This window comes from Prionailurus bengalensis, chromosome B2 (assembly GCF_016509475.1).
Source record: "Prionailurus bengalensis isolate Pbe53 chromosome B2, Fcat_Pben_1.1_paternal_pri, whole genome shotgun sequence".
NCBI classification, from domain to species: domain Eukaryota; kingdom Metazoa; phylum Chordata; class Mammalia; order Carnivora; family Felidae; genus Prionailurus; species Prionailurus bengalensis.
The window spans coordinates 144,230,500-144,248,740 of record NC_057349.1 but is presented as its reverse complement, the minus strand read 5'-3'; the positions used below and the strand labels follow the sequence as shown (position 1 = coordinate 144,248,740).

Sequence of the window (18,241 nt, the reverse complement as noted above, 5' to 3'; positions counted from 1 at the left end):
TTTGAAAACTAAATTTAATGAAATTAACTTATTTAAGCAAATTACAAGGGAGGGACTAAAATCTGGACTTCTGCAGCAGGACGACATGGCTCCACGGGCCCTTGCAGCAGGCAGAGCGGTACCAGAGGGAGCCTCAGCCACAGAGCGAAATTACGAGCAGTTTCCAGACACTTGACTGAAAATATGAATTGGAAGTGACACGAAAATCAGACCACAAAAGCCTTACTTTCCACAGGTCGACTACCAACCGTTTAAAGGAGACTGATCCACGTTGTCTTAACGATATTAATGGCTGGGTGGGATACCAGAGCAGATGGAAACCAACCAACCTGGAGCTTTGAGCCGGAGGGTAAGTCACAGAGGGTGTCTGTGAGCACCGGCATTCAGAATCAGAAGAAGTGACATCAGCGCCGGGGAAGGAAGTCACGGCGCTGGGAGACGGGGAGACACAGAGCTGACTGATATATGGACCAGGCAGAGGTAACCTTTTCATCATGATTGGAGGGTGCCCGAGGCATAGGCGCAAGCTGACAGGCTTTCTCAAAACTAGGGTAACGGGGTGACCGAGCATGGTCCTCTAAATAGTCCCGACCCTCCCTCCGGGCCTCACGACGAGAAACACAACTAGAGTCTGACGTGAAGGGTGCGGGACAGGACCATGCCTTGCTAACTTCTCTTCCCAGCTGCCCTCTGGCTCTTCAAAGACCCCGTCATGACCCTCCTGGGGCCAGCAAAGACTTCATCTGATGTCACCAGCCAGGGTCTGTGTGAGAGCGAGCCACCCACACAACGCAGTAAATTTCTTTGGGGCCGCGTGGCTCTTGTGATCCCTTTTGTTTTCAGGTGTGGGGAGGACACACAGTGAAGGACTTTGTCAGTGCGTTGAGAGGATGTTCTAGACCCCACCCAACCGCACCCGCCATTGCCACAGGTGAGCTGTGCCAGCCGCAGGACACCTGTCCATCTTCCACGTCCTCACTTCTTTCTTGGCGACTGAAGGACACAGCGGCTCAGGCGTGGGAACCTGACCTGTGAGGGCTCACCTGACCAAACGGGCGCCTTATTCCCACATCCTCCTTCTAGCTCCCGTTGTCCCCCCATCTTCATCTAGAAAGAAGCTTCGAGCTTTACATAAATCGGGGCAGCCAACTGGCTCTTTGTTTCCTTGTCCCCTTCCCACCTCTGCCTTCCCGAAAGGTCCTGGTGGGGCGCATCAGCTAAACAAAAGGCCATCCGGTCCCTGGAATCAATTATGTCACTCCCCAGGGGGACAGCAGCGTTGGAGACACAGACCATTCCCCTCCACTCAAGCTTCCGAAGGGGCAGAAGGTAAGAACGCTTTCTCTTGCATTTGAGGGTTAAGTACAGTCCCTAGTGGAGAGGGGAGTTCTTGAATTAAAATGGAGCACAATTTTTAACTCCTATGCTTGGCAAATGTACCTATTGAGAGATTTCAAATGCAGTCATGCACGTTTGGGATGATTTTGTATGTAATGTAGTGTCTAATGTGAAATATATGTGTAGTGTGTGTGTGTGTGTGTGTGTGTAGAGAAACAGAATGAAATAAATTCATAAGACAAATAGGATTTGGTTCGGCGAGTAGAATATACGTCTTCTACACAAAATGCTTGGAGGCACAGCAGTGGGTCCTGCACGGTCTCGACACTGTGACAAACACGAGACAGAAGGCCCCAAGGTGGTGTTTGCTCCTTGAATAACGTGCGTGGCTCAGCTCATTGCCATGAAGCCAGTAACGAAAAGTCAGATCCGTGTTCCCAGAAATGGACGAAATGTTAACTCAATAAAGCGAATTGCCGACCGAAGGGGATGGCCTGTCCCCATGAGTTCCCGGGGGCCGCAAAATGTAAATGTGCGAGACGCGGGGCCTTGTTTTTCTGTGACTGAGCCTTCCTCAGCCCCCACTCCGGCAGGCAGTGGAAAACTCCATCTTGCCAAGTCGAGGGAGACTCGAGCCCTTCCGGTTTCTCTCGGAGAATTCAGGTAAAGCGGGGGAGTTAAGCTTTCCCCTTGCCCAGTCTCCCTAGAGGGCGGCACGTTGGGCTCCGGAGGCCTCCTTCGTGTCGTGACGCGGACGGAGCCGGTCACTGGTCAGCCTGTGTCCCTGCTGGCGTTCCCGGGGTCTCTCTCCCCTCGCGGGGCCAGCTGACGGTGCACACCCAGCCCCGGGACACGATGGCCGCACGTGAGTCACATCACACTCCTTTCACCAAACGGGAAGCCGTCGGGGGCTCCTCACACGGCCGCACGAGGAATCTGCCCTCCACGCCACGGTGGTGTGGACAGTGCCCTATGGGTGTTGTGGCCCCTGGGGCGCTGGGGCAGGGCCCTCATCCCAGATCCTCAGATTTGTGTTGAAGGGTCGGGCCGCCTGCCAGCTACAGCACGGACAGCTGGTTGTCCTCCAATATCCAGTCCATCACTGCCTCAGTGATGGAACCCCAGTGTTATTTGAGGGCCACAGCCCCCCGTGTCCCGTTCTTTCTCGATGTGCTGGCCAGTGGGACACAGAGCTGCGTGCCACGTCCAGAAAGTGCCCCTAAAGGAAGACCGTCCTTCTCATCTGTGCCCCGTCTCCCGTGGTGAGGGCGCGTGCGGTGGGGACGGATGCGACCAGGGGGTCCCGGCCGCAGAGGGAAGTCCTGCCCAGCACAGCCGTAGGGGGGGGGGGGCACCTGGGCCCCGCCCTGTGCCACCCCCCCCCAGCTCTGGGGCAGGGTGCCCTTGAAATTCTTGAAGATGAGACAAAAAGAAACTTTTGTCTTATCCGAGCCCCTGATATTTGGGAGACTCTGGTAACTCACAGGCCAACTTCGCCCAGACTTCACCCCCTCGGGAGCCAGGGCAGAGGAGGGCGGTCGGGGCCCAGGACGTGTTCTCAAAGACCGGCACCTGAGTCCTCGGCTTTTCTCATGGTCTCTGCCCGGCCCAGGGCACGTGTGTCTCTCCCGTCGGCGGGTGGAAGACGGCCTTTCTCCTGTCCTGAATCTCCTCCCTCGCTAGTGGGCCGCCCGGTGCCAAGATGTGCATCGTCCGCTTTCTGGCTTTACTGTGACCGCTCAGCGTGGGACAACAGCTGCTGTTCGCGTGGCGGCCAGAGTTGGGGTTCGGAAGGAGAGCGGGGGGACGTGCACGTTCTCGGTGCTCCAGAACTCAGCCTGCCCCATATTCACCGCGGCCCCGGGTTCAGAGGAAGGATGGAGACGCGCCCCCGGGGGCGAGACCCGGTGGGGGGTGACCAGCTGACCCTCCCTCTACGGGATTCCGTCACGCGGTGGGTTTTGACGTGATTTTCATTTTGTGTGTTTCTTGGTGGTTTTAAACTTCAAACATCAAGAGGCCGGAGTCAGGAAGGTGCAGTCTGAGAACCGCGGAGAACGCGCTCCCCAGCTGCTGAGAGGTGCCCAATGTTGCCGTTCTAAGGACAGTGCCCCTCTCGGGGTGGCCCCAGAGCAGCGCCTGAGAACTTCCAGCTCAGACCAACCAGGAGAGGCCTCAGTCTTCCCCACAGAAGAATGGCTTTACTGTTTCTGGGTTTTCTGTAAATAATGAATGAGCCTACTATTGCCTGGACCTCGGGAGGAAGTACAGCATCTGGTTAAAAATGTGGATTTGGGAGGGGCGCCTGGGTGGCTCAGTCGGTTAAGCGGTTAAGCGTCTGACTTCGGCTCAGATCATGATCTCGCAGTTCGTGGGTTTGAGCCCCGCATCAGGCTCTGTGCTGACAGCTCGGGGCCTGGAGCCTGCCTCGGATTCTGTGTCTCCCTCTCTCTCTGCCCCTCCCCTGCTTGCACTCTCTCTCTCTCTCAAAAATAAATAAACATTTTTAAAAAGTTTTTTTAAATGTGGATTTGGGGGAGAGACCTGAGGTCCTCCACATACTACCTACTGACCTTGGACATGCTGGTTAACCTTTGTCTCCATTTCCCCTTCTCTGCACTTAGGGAATATTACCCAGTGTCATGGAGGTGCTGTGAGGGTTTCATGAGATAATATAAAATGCTTGGGATGGGAGGCGCCCGGGTGGCTCAGTCGTTTAAGCATCTGACTCTTGATCTTGGCTCAGCTCATAATCTCATGGTTTGTGTGTTCAAGACCCGCACTGCGCTCTGTGCTGACAGAATGGAGCCTGTTTGGGATTCTCTCTCTCTCTGCCCCTCCCCTACTCATGCACTTGCTCTCTCTCTCTCAAATAAAAATTTTAAAAATGCTTGGGATGGTACCTGGTACAGAGCAAGTTCTGGACAAATCTGAACTATAGTTTTTAATAGTCTTGTTTCTCCGAACTCCCAAGCAACCAGATTTTCATAGTTCTTTCACCCCCAAATCAGATTTGCCCAAGAAAGCAGCAGGTGCTGCAGGGAGAGATTTGGGATTAGTCCGACCCAACAGCTCCAAAAACCAACCGTGACACGCATGCAGTTTAAATGTGCACATCTTTCTCACAAGTGGGGGAAAAAGGTAACACACTTCACTCGGACAGGAACCCAGAACAAGGTTAATGCCACCCACAAGGCTGAAGAAGTCAGTGAGCGAGCGGGGACTGTGAAGATGTGTCACGGCCCTGGGAACGGGACCTTAAGACCACTGCCCAGAGCACATTCAGGACTTCCCTCTGTCCTTCCATTCAACCCATAGGCCTGTGGCAGGGGACAAATGGATCATCAGAAAAGCCAGGAATGGAAGTCTCTAAGACCAAGAAACTCATTCGTAAGAGACTACGCCTCTTAGAATAGTCCCCCCTCTTCTTCATTTTTATGTTTAGAATGGAAGCTCGTAATCTCTCCTACGATCTGGTCCAGAAGATCTAAATACAAGGCCCAGTTCCTTGCTTCGGCAGCACGAGCCACTTACCGTCTCTGAATTTACCTTTCTCGAAGCTTTGAAATGGAGATGATAATATCGGCTTTAAGATGTCGCCGTGACTGAGGGAGTTCCTATCTACGAATGTGTCTCAAAATGGCCTTTTGAAAAGTGTCTTTGTTTAGTAAGCCTAATAGGTCTCTGATTTGCTCCAGTGACATCTTGAAACATCAGTCATTCAACCTTTAGCTGCACAGAGGAGGCAGAGGTAGGACAGACAATAGGACTTGCTGCCCTTCACAAGCAGATGCAGGGAGTGAGCTGGTGGGGTGGAGATGGTTGACACGCACGTGCACTACAGATGTGGGGACCACGTGGCATGGAGGCTGGTGTGACATTCCTGGGTGATCTGCAGCTTTCTGTGTCCCCAGAACCCACCTAGAGGTGGGTGCCAGGAGGTCACGGGTGCTCAGATGGTTAAGGAGCCATAAAATCAATAGATGGAGATGTGGGAACTACTTCCGGGTCAGAGCAGAGTCCAGGCTCTTCCCGTGACTTCATGCTGCCTCTCTAAGAACGCACCGTGTTCTAGGCACAAGGCTGAAAGGGAGTGCTTCCTGCCCTGCTGTCACCACCCCCTACCCCCGTGTGAAGTGGGTTCCAGGCCCTGAACTGTCAGCACAGAGCCTGACACGGGGCTCAAACCCATGAACCATGAGGTCATGACTTGAGCCAAAGTCAGATGCTCAACTGGCTGAGCCACCCAGGCACCTATCCCCAACTTTTAAATTCTTTAAAATAGAATTTGGCGGACGAGAACATTCTTTTGTTTGCTTGTTCCAAGTTGCCAATATCCATTCTCAAAGGAAGATCCAAGACTGCTCAGGCCCAAACCCATGGCCTCACGTCCCTGAGACCATCACTTAGCCGAGCAGGCCAGAAGTGCTGACAACATAGCCCCATGCCTTTCCCCAGGCTTCCGATTCACATTAGAAATATTTTTTCCCCAAGGTGCTCCAAAGCAAGGGTATTACATTGTCTTTGGTTTCTTTCACAGGGAAAGAAATTTTAAAACAAAGGTTTTTGTGTATTTTAGGAACGAAATCACCTCTTCCACCAGAACTTAAACCAGTTACTACATAACTGGTGGTAAACTGAACTCTTTGATATATTTACTACAATAGTTTATAGTTGGCATAGGAGTCTACCTTCTAGAATCACCAACAAGAATGAAAACCAAGAGTGAAACTCAATACAACATTCCTCGAGCAAAGGTGGCAGAAACCGCTTCCTAAAAAAGTTACAGTACTTCTGGCCTGCGGATGAGGATCATGCTTTATTCCATGAGTCGTATGTAAACGTGATTCGGGTATGGTCTGCCGGGAGAGTCGCCATGTTTGAAAACCAAGTGCCCTTCAAGAAAGCTACACCTTGAAATATTTTTGCCAAGATAAATACTCCCAATACAAAGACATTTTCTTTTGGAGGGAATGAAACAACACAGATTCTAGGAAACCAGTTACAGAGGCCTCTTTTATAGCCATATTTAAACTCGATCGGATCTTCGAAATACTTTAGATAATTAAGTAACTGGTAACCACCAACAGCTCCTGCTAGGATAGTAGATAAAAGAGGCCAGGGCTTTGGGAGATTGTTTAAAAGAAAGAAAATAAAGTAACACGAGGCACATTTGGTATTGTTCAGAATATTGGTTTAGGGGCAGGTAAGTGAGGAAGAGCACAGAAAAGTAAGGGTTTCTAAGCGTTTCTTCAGGTGCAAACCCCATCTTCGATCTCAGCGAAGCATCTCTCTCATGTGCCCGCACGTTCTGTTGTTTGGATCTGAAGGTAAATCGTGTTTTCTTTGGGCTTTGCTATCCTGTAGCCACCAAAAACAAAAATGAGCGTTAAAATAAACAGTGTTTTGACTAAGAAACTATTGCAAAAGAGAGAGAGAAGAGAAAAGAAACTATTGCAAAATTGTCCACAGGAATATGTCTCAAAACGAAAGGAGAAAAGGAGGGTAGCAAGGAACGCAAAAAGGACCAGCAAAGGGATGATATCTCAAGAGATGACCCGATGCTTATCAATGAATTGTAGTGACATCGTTTAAAATCTGATAATCAGGGGCGCCTGGGTGGCTCAGTCGGTTAAGTGTTCGACTTCGGCTCAGGTCATGATCTCATAGTTTCGTGAGTTCGAGCCCTGCATCGGGCTCGGTGCTGACAGCTCAGAGCCTGGAGCCTGCTTCAGGTTCTATGTCTATGTCCCTCTCTCTCTGCTCCTCCCCCGCTCATGCTCTGTCTCTGTCTCCTTCAAAAATAAATGAAAACATTAAAAAAAATTTTTTTTTAATCTGATAATCAATATTAGCTACCTATTTGGGACCCAAAAAGGCATATTGTCATCAACTAGAAAATGCATTTACAGTTAAAATAGAGTGTCCCAGGGCACCTGGCTGGTGCGGTCGGTTAAATGTCCGACCTTTAATTTCAGCTCAGGTCATGATCTCACGGTCATGAGACTGAACCCAAGTCGGGCTCTAAGCTGACCACAAGGAATGTGCTTGGGATTCTCTCTCTCCTTCTTTTTCTGCCCCTACCCCCCACCACTTGTGTTCTCTCTCAATCTCTCTCAAAATAAATACGCTTTAAAAAAAAAAGTTTTGTCCCTTATCAGTACGGAGACATCCAGAATTTGTCAAAGTGAGGTTTATGAAGCACTTATGAGCTTCATTGGCAGAGCTTATTAACAGCACAGATTCCTGGGTCCCACCCTTCATGTACTAAATCAACAAACCTAGAAGGCTCGGGAATCTGCATTTCAGTAAGCTTCTTCTTTTGTGATCCTTCTGCATATTAAGTTTTGAGAATCACTGAGGAGTTTACACAATATGCAAGAAGAATGGAGAAAATCTAAGGTTTATCGAACACCTACTATGTGTAAGGCACATGATCAGTCACTGTCCCCCCACCTTATCTCATTGAATGTTCCCAGCAATCCTCCAAGGTATTAGTGTGGCTATTTGTCAGGCAAGGAGGTAAACTTCCTGTAAGGTTCAACGACATCCCCAAAGTCATGTGGCCGAGTAGATGCCTGGATTTGAGCCCAGATCTCTTTGACTCCCTAGATCATTCTCTCTATGTCACAGGGACTCATGCTCTTTCCTATGGAATCCATAGAGCGAGCCTGGAGGGGGACCCGAGAGGCTACCTCCTCAGCATTGCTTATTCCTTTCCTTGTTTTATTGCTGTAAGAGAAGAATCTGAGACTCCATTGAAGTCCTCGTCCCTGTCACAAGAATGAAAGTTTTAAGTCCCTCTTCCTTTGTAAAGAAAGTCATTAAAGAGTCGGAATCAACAGGGGCGCCTTGGTGGCTCAGCTGAGTGTCCAACTCTTGATTTTGGCTCAGGTCATGATCTCACAGTTTCTTGAGTTCAAGCCCCGCATCAGGCTCTGTGCTCACAGCGCAGAGCCTGCTTGAGATTCTCCCTCTCTCTCTGCCCCTCCCCTGCTCTCACTCTCTCTCTCAAAATAAATAAATAAACATAAAAAAAATTTTTTTTAAAAATAATCAGAACCAACAATTGCTAAAAGGACAGAAGACTGATTTAAAAATAGCTCCCAACTCAGGGCAGTTAGCTCCTGGTGAGCTAGGGACTTGGCCCTTGTTCAGTCAGCATCTCAGACACACGTTCTCAGTCCCACAGTTCGGAACAGCTAACTGCCAACCAAAACCACATATTCGTGCTCTCCCATCTTTCCTCACCCAAAGCCAGTGGCTATTTGTGTCGTGTTTCTCTCTACAGCGGCTCTGGTTAAAATAAATAAATAAATAAATAAATAAATAAAAAGATGCACAGATATCTGTGAAGCTCTCCTAAACCACTAAGATAGAGGAAATGGAGATACCAGGAGGCAAGTGTCACTCACGTGAACCCCGAGTCCCCAAGCACCACAGGCTCACCTCCCAAGGTTCTCTGCATCCTCGATGGTCTCTGGCAAAGTGACCCCTTTGGTCTCAGGAAGAAGCAGCGTCACCCCCCCGGCAACCAGGCCCAATATCGCTTCAAACGAAACAGAGTTCACACGGAGCCGTTAGAGCACAGCCAACACCATGTAGGGATGCCGACCGCTAGCTAAAGGGATGGCTAGGTAATGCACCTGTGAGACACACTGGGTGTTTAGAAGTCGGGAACATCTAGGAAACAAAAGTTAAAGCAATAGGATCACTGGGGAAATGTCAGAGTGAGAAAGGGGAATAGTGGGGTGCCTGGGTGGCTCAGTCCGTTAAGTGTCTGACTCTTGGTTTTGGCTCAGGTCATGATCTCACGGTCCACGAGTTCCAGCCCTGAGTTGGACTCTGCACTGACAGCATGGACCCTACTTGAAATTCCCTCTCTCCCTCTCTCTCTACCCCTCCCACTCTCTCAAAATAAATAAACATTTAAGAAAATGGGAATAGTGCCTTTGTTTTACTTCTACATAAGAATAACTTGGACAGTAACTGATGTTTAAGTGTTAGCAGATTGATTATATATAATGTACATTCTATATACTATAGTTATATATAAAACTATACACATTAGATAATTGCATTATAATGTATTGTTTTATATAGAATATATATAATAGTTACCATATATAAGCTATAATATATACTGTAGTTACTATATATTAATATTATACTACTACATATTTGATATGAAGCATAGATAATATATTTGTGGGCAGCGTGGGCCTCTCTCGTTTCTCCTTCCCCATCCCTCCTCCCCTCTCCTAATTTCTCCCTTCCTCTGTCCCCCGCCCTCTCCCTCGTGCTATGCCCGGGCCCCGGCACAGCACCTCTCTGCACGTAGATGGCCGTTCTGCCTTCCACCAAGTGGGTTAGCAGGGTCTCGGAGGTCCCGAGGTCTCAGTTTGGGGAGAGAAATTAGAGTCCCCTCCTCCTTCTCTAATCCAACTTCATCACTATCACAGCTGATACTAAACTTCGATTCCCATTTGTCTCTATTTCCGCTGTTAAGCAGCAGAGTGATAATTCAGCATCTTTAAGCCTCCAGCAATTACATGTTAAATGCACAAAAATTAGGAGTCAAATTCGTAAGAAAGGAGGAGGCTATGTCAACAGAGGCCTCTCAAATTCTGTCCTATAAGACAATTATTGGACTCCGGAGCCATAGAATGTAAACCTCTGGCCTGCCTTCCAGGAATGGCCTCCTATCTTCCCATGGAGCAAGACAGAGCGAGCCAGGAGACAGCGACAGGGAAGGCGCCATCCTTGTCATCTGTAAACTCACTGGAGGACATCATCCGCTCATCAAATAGTTGTTGAGTAATCGTGCTGGGCTGGGAAGAAGGAATAATAAACATCCCAGGAAGTCTTACCAAACAAAATGAGGGGCGAGCCTCGCCAAACCTCCATCAGCCTGAAGACCAGGAAGGGGGTGATGATCCCGCCCAGATCACACAGGGAGGAGCACACCATCACTCCAAGGTTCCTGACAAAACAGAGAACAAAAAAGATGCTACTTCTGTGATCCAACTTTCCAAAGGTTAACCTTATCCTAGAGCAAGCACAGGGAGGGGAGAGAGGCTGGCAGAGAGTTAATCACCAATGGCCAATGATTTTCAGTCAATCATGCTACATAACAGAGCCTCCATGGAAACCCTGACCTGTGAGGTTCACAGCTTCCAGGTTGGTGAACATATCCATGCACTGCAACGGTGGCCCACCCCAACTCCACGGGGACAAAAGCTCCCGTGCTTGGGACCCTTCCAGGCCTCACCCTAGGTACCTCTTCATGTGGCTGTTCATTTATATCCTTTATTATGTCCTTTATCATCAACCGGTAACTGCAAATAAGTGTTTCTCTGAGTTCCGTGAGATAGAGCAAATTATTGAACTTGAGGAAGGGGATATGGGAGTCCTGATTTAGACCCAGTGAGTCAGAAGTCCAGGTGACAACCTGGGGCTCGTGCCTGGCATCTGAGGTGGGGCCAGTCTTGTGGGACTGAGCCCTTACCCCGTGGGATCTGCACTAACTCCATGAGGTTACCATCAGAATGGAACAGGATACCCAGGGGGTATCTGGAAAGTTGGAGAACTGGTTGGTGCAAGCTGAGCTCTTCCTTCCTTCCTTCCTTCCCTCCCTTTCTCTCTCTTTTCTCTTCTTTTCTTTTCTTTTTCTTTTCTTTCTTCTTCCCATGAAGACATAGGGAAGGGCAGAGAGAAGGTATTAAGGATGGGAGGATGAAGAAGCCTAGCAGAGAATCAGAGAAATGATCCTACCTGAAAGGATTCTCTTCATCCCTGGTGATAGTCTTTGCTCTGACATCTACTCTGTCTTACATGAATACGGCCACTTTTGACTAGTGTTTGTATGGAATATCTTTTTCCATTCTTTTACTTTTTTTTTTTAAGTTTATGTATTTGTTTTGAGAGACAGACCGCGTGCGAGCGGCAGAAAGAGAGAGAGGGACAGAGAATCAAAACAGGCACCGCGCTGACAGCAGACAGCCCAGTGCAGGGCTCAAACCCACAGATCATGAGATCATGACCTGACCCCAAGTCAGATGCTGAACCGACTGAGCCACCCAGGCGCCCCATCATCATTCTACTCTTAAACTATCTCTGTCCCTATATTTAAAGTGAGTTTCTTGTAGCCAGTATACAGTTGGGTATCACTTTTTTGTCCAATCTGATGATCTTTGACTTTTAATTGGGGTGTTTAGAACATTCATACTTCTTTTGACTGTTGATAAATCTTGCTTGTTCAGTGCTGGGTATTTTTGTATTCCTATAAATAGTCTTGAACTTTGTTTTAAAACATGGTTAAGCTAGGAACAATAAACTGGGAAACGTTTTATCCTCTAGGATATGACCTTTAAGCTTCTTCGGTGATACCTATTTGCATCTTGGTTGGTTATATCATCTCTCAGTGTTTGCCACTATACCTTTAAACATATTTATGATTTATTTGATCAGTTTTCAACAGGATATTTCTTCTTAGCTGTAAAAAGTATATTGAGGGAATTATATGTAAAAATTATCTATCCATGTTTTATGGAAAGATTATAATAGCAAGAGTAGATGTTGAATTTATTAAATGCCTTTCACTGCCAATGGAAATAATACAGAACAGTTTTTTAATTTGTCAGCTTTAATTTATTAGCTCTATAAAACTCTTTCAATTTATTAGCATGATTTATACTATTAGATTTTTTAATACTGGACTTTGTGTTCCTGAGTAGCTCATCTTAGACATGATATATTATTACTTTAATGTCTCCACTATTCTGTTTGATAATATATGGTTTAGGGCTTTAATCAAAATTCTACAAATAATATTTACCTATAGTGTCCTTGTCTTCTTTATCTTTGTTGTTCTTTGATACCAGTATTATGCTAGCTTTATTAAAATTTTTTAAAAATCTTTCTCCTTTTTCAATCGTCTAGAAGAGTTTGAGTATCGTTGGAGTTTTCTATTAATTACATGTTTTGTAAAATCTCCCTGTGAGACCATTGTGGATTTCCTCTTTATCATTGTTTAGGGACTTCCTTATCTTATTAAATACATTTTTGGCATACATTCAATTTTGTCTGATAAGATTATGGCTCTTGCTATATTTTTGTCTGCATTTACTGATATGTTTTCATGCATTCTTTTCTTTTCAACCTTTCCGAGAAGTTGTGCTTCAACTATAAGCAAATGGTTCAGTTTTGCTTTGTAATCAACTCAAGGAGTCTCTTTTTTTAAATAGAGGACTTGAGTCTCTGTGTGTTTATTTAAATGTCAGAAACGCTTGGTCTTAATTCTGTCATTAGCTTTTATGTCATGGTTTTTACTACTTCTAGTGTCTTATTTTCAATACGTGTTAGTTATCAGTATTTTTTTCTGATAATTTGGAAGGTTTGTATTTTTTTAAGTTTTTTTTTTTTTTTAGAAATCTCTGCACTCAGTGTGGGACTTGAACTCACGGCCCCCAGATCAAGAATCCCATACTCTTCCCACTGAGCTAGCCAGGTGCCCTGGGAGGTTTGTATTTTTATTCAAAATGTTACCTTTATAATCTTATTTAATACATGTAATACTCTATTTCTTTAGACAGTATTCATTCACTTCCTATTATAAACAATTATAAAATTCGTGTATTTCCACTTCCTCCTCAAACCATCCCTGCCTGCACTGACTTTAGTTAATAGTATCATTGTTTTCGTGTTTCTCCTTACATCTTAAAATATACCTAAGGGGCGCCTGGGTGGCGCAGTCAGTTAAGCGTCCGACTTCAGCCAGGTCACAATCTCGCGGTCCGTGAGTTCGAGCCCCGCATCAGGCTCTGGGCTGATGGCTCAGAGCCTGGAGCCTGTTTCCAATTCTGTGTCTCCCTCTCTCTCTGCCCCTCCCCCGTTCGTACTCTGTCTCTCTCTGTCCCAAAAATAAATAAAAAAACGTTGAAAAAAAATTTTTAAAAAATATACCTAAAACACTATGCAATTTATCAGCTTTTAATAATACATTTTTCCCCCAGCTGGAGAAAGTACACAAAGGAAATCAGCATATCACACCACATCTGACATTCCCTCTCCTTTCCTGTCCCTGTCTCCGTTAGTTCTAGCATTTCTTTATGGTCAGATTTCTGACATTTTCTGCTGTTTGTACTCAAAACCACATACCCTTTAATCCCCCATTTAATGATTATCAATCTGATATCAAGTAGATACTCCCCCTAGATCTGTGACTCAAACCTTCAGCCCAGTAACTTAATAGAATATTCCTTGTTGCTTCCTTCTGAGTCTGTTTTTCCTGTGACACCATGTGCCACTTCAAATCATAGAGTCAACCATTCTTTTATTTCTAGAAGTTTCCTTGAAGGTTTTTTTTTTTTAATTTCTTGGAGGTTTTTTTTTGTTTGTTTCACTCTTTCTGTTATCTTTTCTGGGATGTGTGTACGTGCACGTGTGCGTGTGCATGCGTGTGTGTGTGATCTCCAAGACTTTTAAACTCTTTGCTTATTTCCGTTTTATTTTGCAATTCTCAGATCTACCTTGCCTTTCCCTCACTGTCTCGGTTCTCCTTTGCACTGCTTTCAAACAGGTTTCCATTTCTATCATCCGGTCCATATTCTGACCCAAGACCTTTTATCTTGGCTTTAGGCTTACATTTGATAGAGATGACTGAGGCAGAGTTTGCATTTGGTTGTGGTATTTTGGGTCACCATTTTCATCTGCTTTGTGACACTATTTTGCTAGTGAGTATTCTTCATTTGTCCTTTGCCCTTTGTTCCCTTTCTCCTTTTCTCTCATGGTCTATTTGTGTAACTGGGTGGATTGCTTTTTTATTACCCTTCTTTACTACTGGGATCTCTTCCTGTATCAGCCATGTTGAAGAATTTGTGGAGGGAGCCAGGCCACGTGCCGGGTCAGGACAGATTCTCTTTTTGACCTGGGTCGAATGCAATCAGATGCTTAACATCTCTCCCAATCGACAGGGGTCGACAGGACAGAATTGCTCACCGTGTTGGGTCTTTCTCCTCCACCCTGCCTCGCGCACACTGCCATCTCCAAGGTCCCTGAATGTTCTTTCGTGGCCTCGCTCTCCCTGCACCACCTTCAGCCTCACAAGGTCGGGAGGATGGAGCTTACGGGTCCAGCCCCTGAAGCCATCCTGTTACTGCAAACAAGGGACTGTGGGTTGTACCCTCCCCGGTATGCTTCCTGCTTTGGAAAACTGTTGGCCTTGTCCAAGGGTTACTGTCACCATGTGCATCCCTGGAATCTTCCAGAACCTCTGAAACCTCACTGCATTCAGCAGCCCTTCTTCTCACACTTGTCTTTCAGGGTCATCCTAGGTTTGTTTGTTTGTTTGTGTTTATTTATTTTTGAGAGAGAAAGAGAGAGAGCACGAGCAGGGGAAGGGCAGAGAGAGAGGGAGACACAGAATCTGAAGCAGGCTCCAGGCTCTGAGCTGTGAGCACAGGGCCCGACTCGGGGCTCGAACTCACGAACCGCGAGATCATGACCTGAGCCGAAGTTGGACGCTCAACCGGCTGAGCCACCCCGGCGCCCCCAGGGTCATCCTAGTTTTAAAGTTGGCATTTGCAGCTTTGTTTATTCTCATTTTTCGAATAGCTTCAGTGCCATTTCCAAGAGAAGAAAGAAAAGACGCCGTTATTTTAAGCAGTTACGTTTTAGAGAAGTAAAAAAATGTAATAAGCACACAGAAGCTAGAAGCAGTAGGGAGAGGGAGCTAAGTTCCTTATGGGAAAGTCACATGGTGTGGTGTTTTCTGCACGCGGCCGTTCTACGGGCCCTTGGGGACCGCTCAGGACAGCTCTATTACAGGTACAGAGAAGTACGATAGGCCGTTCCCGTTTTCAGGCAGCCCATGCCGTAGTGGGGAGACAAAAAGGAGAGACGATTTCCAACACAAGGCAGAGCCCACTGAAGCCAAAAGAATGTTCATAGTAATTTCTAAATTTGGAGCTCTTGTAAAGTCATAAAGTAACTGGAATAACCCGTTTAAAAAAAAAACAGTTTCGATTGGATTCTATCAATTGAAAATATCAGAACTTTCATGACTCTTATTCTTGTGTGTGTATGGATCACATTTAAATTTTTTTTAATAAAGTTTATTTATCTATTTTGAGTGTGTGTGTGTGTGTGTGTGTGAGCAGGGGAAGGACAGAGAGAGAGGGGCGAGAGAGGATCCCAAGCAGGCTCCGCGCTCTCTGCTCAGAGCCAACGTGGGGCTTGAAATCACAAAGCGTGAGATCACGACCTGAGCCGAAACCAAGAGTCAGATGGATGCTTAACCGACTGAGCCACCCGGGCGCCCCTAAAGTTATTTCTGGACTTCTGGCTTCCGTTTCTAGTTATTGAGAGTCCTTATCAACAGGCTCTCTGCACAAATGGCTCCTTGAGATGGGTTGCTTGGCTTTCTTCCCCGTAGGAGCAGGGACTCAGGCCCTTTGACAGTTAACATTTTCAGCCAGTCCCCTGGGTCCGGTGGCCATGACAATGGAATTGTTTGGCCCGGCTATTTTAGACTCCGGGCTCAGGACTGCCAAATGTGGAAGATTTTCTCTTTAATGTGCCTTCATCCCTTTGTACTCAGTCCAAGCAACCTTTTATAGATGAGAGTGTGAGACAGAGCCTTTTAATGAAGGGCAGGTGGGGAAGAGGACAGTAAATCAGGGCCACTGTTGCACCTTCTGGCTGACGGGCTCAGATTGCTGTGCAGCTGAGCGATCGGGGAGCTGGAATATTTCTTAGAAACTACTGGCATGATGGCATGAGGAATAGCACACGAGAAAGAGTTACACAGACCGAAGAGACAGTTTGAGGAAATAGACCAAATTCTAACGAGGGTCCGAATTCAACCTCGACGTAGAGTGGTTAGTTTCTTTTACCCTAAAAATAATCTTCATTTAAAACTAAGCCTCCTAAAACACAGATGGCAGTAAGTCCATACAAAGATGCTCAACATTTTTAGTAACTAAGAAAATGTAATTTAAAGTCACAATAATACCACTACTTCTCAGAATGACTTCAAAAAAATAAAATAAATAAAGAATAAAGAAAAAACAAGTCACAATACCAAGTGCTGATGAGGATGCGGGACGATAGGGTGTCTCACGTGGTTGGCGGAACACAAAATGGCGCAGCCTCTTTGGCAAACGTGCTGACGGTTTCTTATAAATTTAAACACACACTTACCATATGAGCCACTCCTGAGTTTGTGGCCACGAGATACGACAACATGTATCCCCTCCAAGACCCGTACCTGAATGTTTATGAGCAGCTACACTGTACTCCAACCTGGAGACAGTCAATGCCAATACACTGGGAAATGGATAAACAAATCGTGGCACATCATTCACACGCCGGAAAAGCACTCAGCGCGCACTCAGAAGGGGCAGAGCACGGGCGCAGGCGGGCAACTATGTGATGTCCCCCCCCCTGCTAAGTGAAAGGAGACAAACACCGAGTCTGTCTGCCTTGTGACTTCATTGACATGACATTCTGGAAAAGGGAGAACCAAAGGGGCAGAAATCAGATGAGTGGTTGCCAGGGTCTGGAGGTGGGGAAGGGACACGAGGAAGCATTTGGAGATGATGGAGGCGTCTCCATACTGATCGTCGCGGCAGGGAAATGAGCACACATATAATGAAAATTCAGCAAACTGTGCGTGTTAGAGTGAACTCTGGTCTGAACCTGACTTGGAACGCTAAGTCCTCCAGGCCTGTTGCTACGTTTACGGACAAGCATCGTGTCATCACGGGAAAGGCACGGGCTTCTGGTGGCATCAGGGCAGACGCCCTGCCACTTTCCAGCTGTGTGCCTCTTGCGAGTTCTGTGTCCCTCTCTGAACCTCAACTTCCTCATCTGTACAGTGGAAATAATGACATTCAGGGCGAAATGGCACAGCTCTAGAAATGCTTCCCGTGTCACTGGGCCAGTCGGAACTCTGCCTACGCAACGTGTGTCTACAGGCACGGATGGAGCTACGGGAGTTCGCGCCACTAGCCGTGGGCTGGGCTGAAACTCAGTCTCCCACTCTCTCCCGTCTCTGTGCAGATGCTTTTTCTCCCATGCCTGCCCTCTGCACAGTCTCCTCCAACCTTTCCACCTCACGTTCTCTCCTACAATCGGGTGTTGACGCGCTCTTTGATGCCCAACCCCTGCCTCAATGTCCAAACGGGGGAGCCTTGAGGAATTGTCTTAGAAGTGCCGGTCCTCGCTGAGCCTGGCTGGTGCACAACTATTTCAGGGGCTACCCGACCTCCGCCCCACCCCCACCCCACCCCGCTTTGTGCGCCCACCTGACAAACGTGGGATACAGCTCGGCGTTCACCAGGCACACGATTTGGAACGCGATGGTGATTCCCATTCGGCCGACGCAAGCTACTGTGATGTTTAGCCAGTGCAGATCTGGACAGGAAACACAGAGGTGGGGATCTCACATGAGGACTGTGGTCACAGAGTTCCCTCCCTCGAGGAGTCAGGTTAAGAAGCTTGGCCTTTAGAGCTGGAAGGGCCTGAAGGACTGTCTTATCTAACTCTTTCCTTCTGGGATAAGTAAACAGTCCTGAGAGGTCTCAGAACTTGACCGTGACACATGAAGGGGGGCTCCTCTGTGCAGGGGAAAGAACATGCATTTGGAGTCTCAGCTCTGCCTCCGGTCAGCCACGTGACTTCCTTCTTTGTCTCTTGGTTTCCGGAAACACAGTAGGTCCACGAAAAATGCAGCCCTTTAGGTACTATCCTGGAGCCGACAGACCAGATTTCTAATCTTCCATCTAGGGTTCATTTCCAAACACATTTTTAAGACCAAAACCCTTCTCCAGATAGTCCCAGATGTGAGCATGAGGGAAGCAAACCTTGTCTCCGCTCAGCCGACTGCTGTGGGCTCTTGATT

At 47.1% G+C, this 18,241-nt stretch overlaps 1 protein-coding gene across 2 annotated transcripts in view; it reads right to left on the bottom strand.

The window, feature by feature from the left end:
* Positions 1-6,138: 6,138 nt before the first annotated feature.
* Positions 6,139-18,241, bottom strand: part of SLC22A1 (solute carrier family 22 member 1) — a 29,645-nt gene continuing 17,542 nt past the window's right edge. Inside the window, exons 8-11 of one of the 2 annotated variants that reach the window (XM_043592695.1) lie at positions 17,646-17,754; positions 10,209-10,321; positions 8,788-8,887; positions 6,139-6,699 (exon numbers count right to left, since the gene is read on the bottom strand). In XM_043592695.1, coding sequence (XP_043448630.1) covers positions 6,633-6,699; positions 8,788-8,887; positions 10,209-10,321; positions 17,646-17,754 — 389 coding nt within the window. In that variant the 3' untranslated portion in view covers positions 6,139-6,632. The remainder of the gene's footprint in view (positions 6,700-8,787; positions 8,888-10,208; positions 10,322-17,645; positions 17,755-18,241) is intronic. The other variant, XM_043592696.1, reaches the window with a different exon arrangement.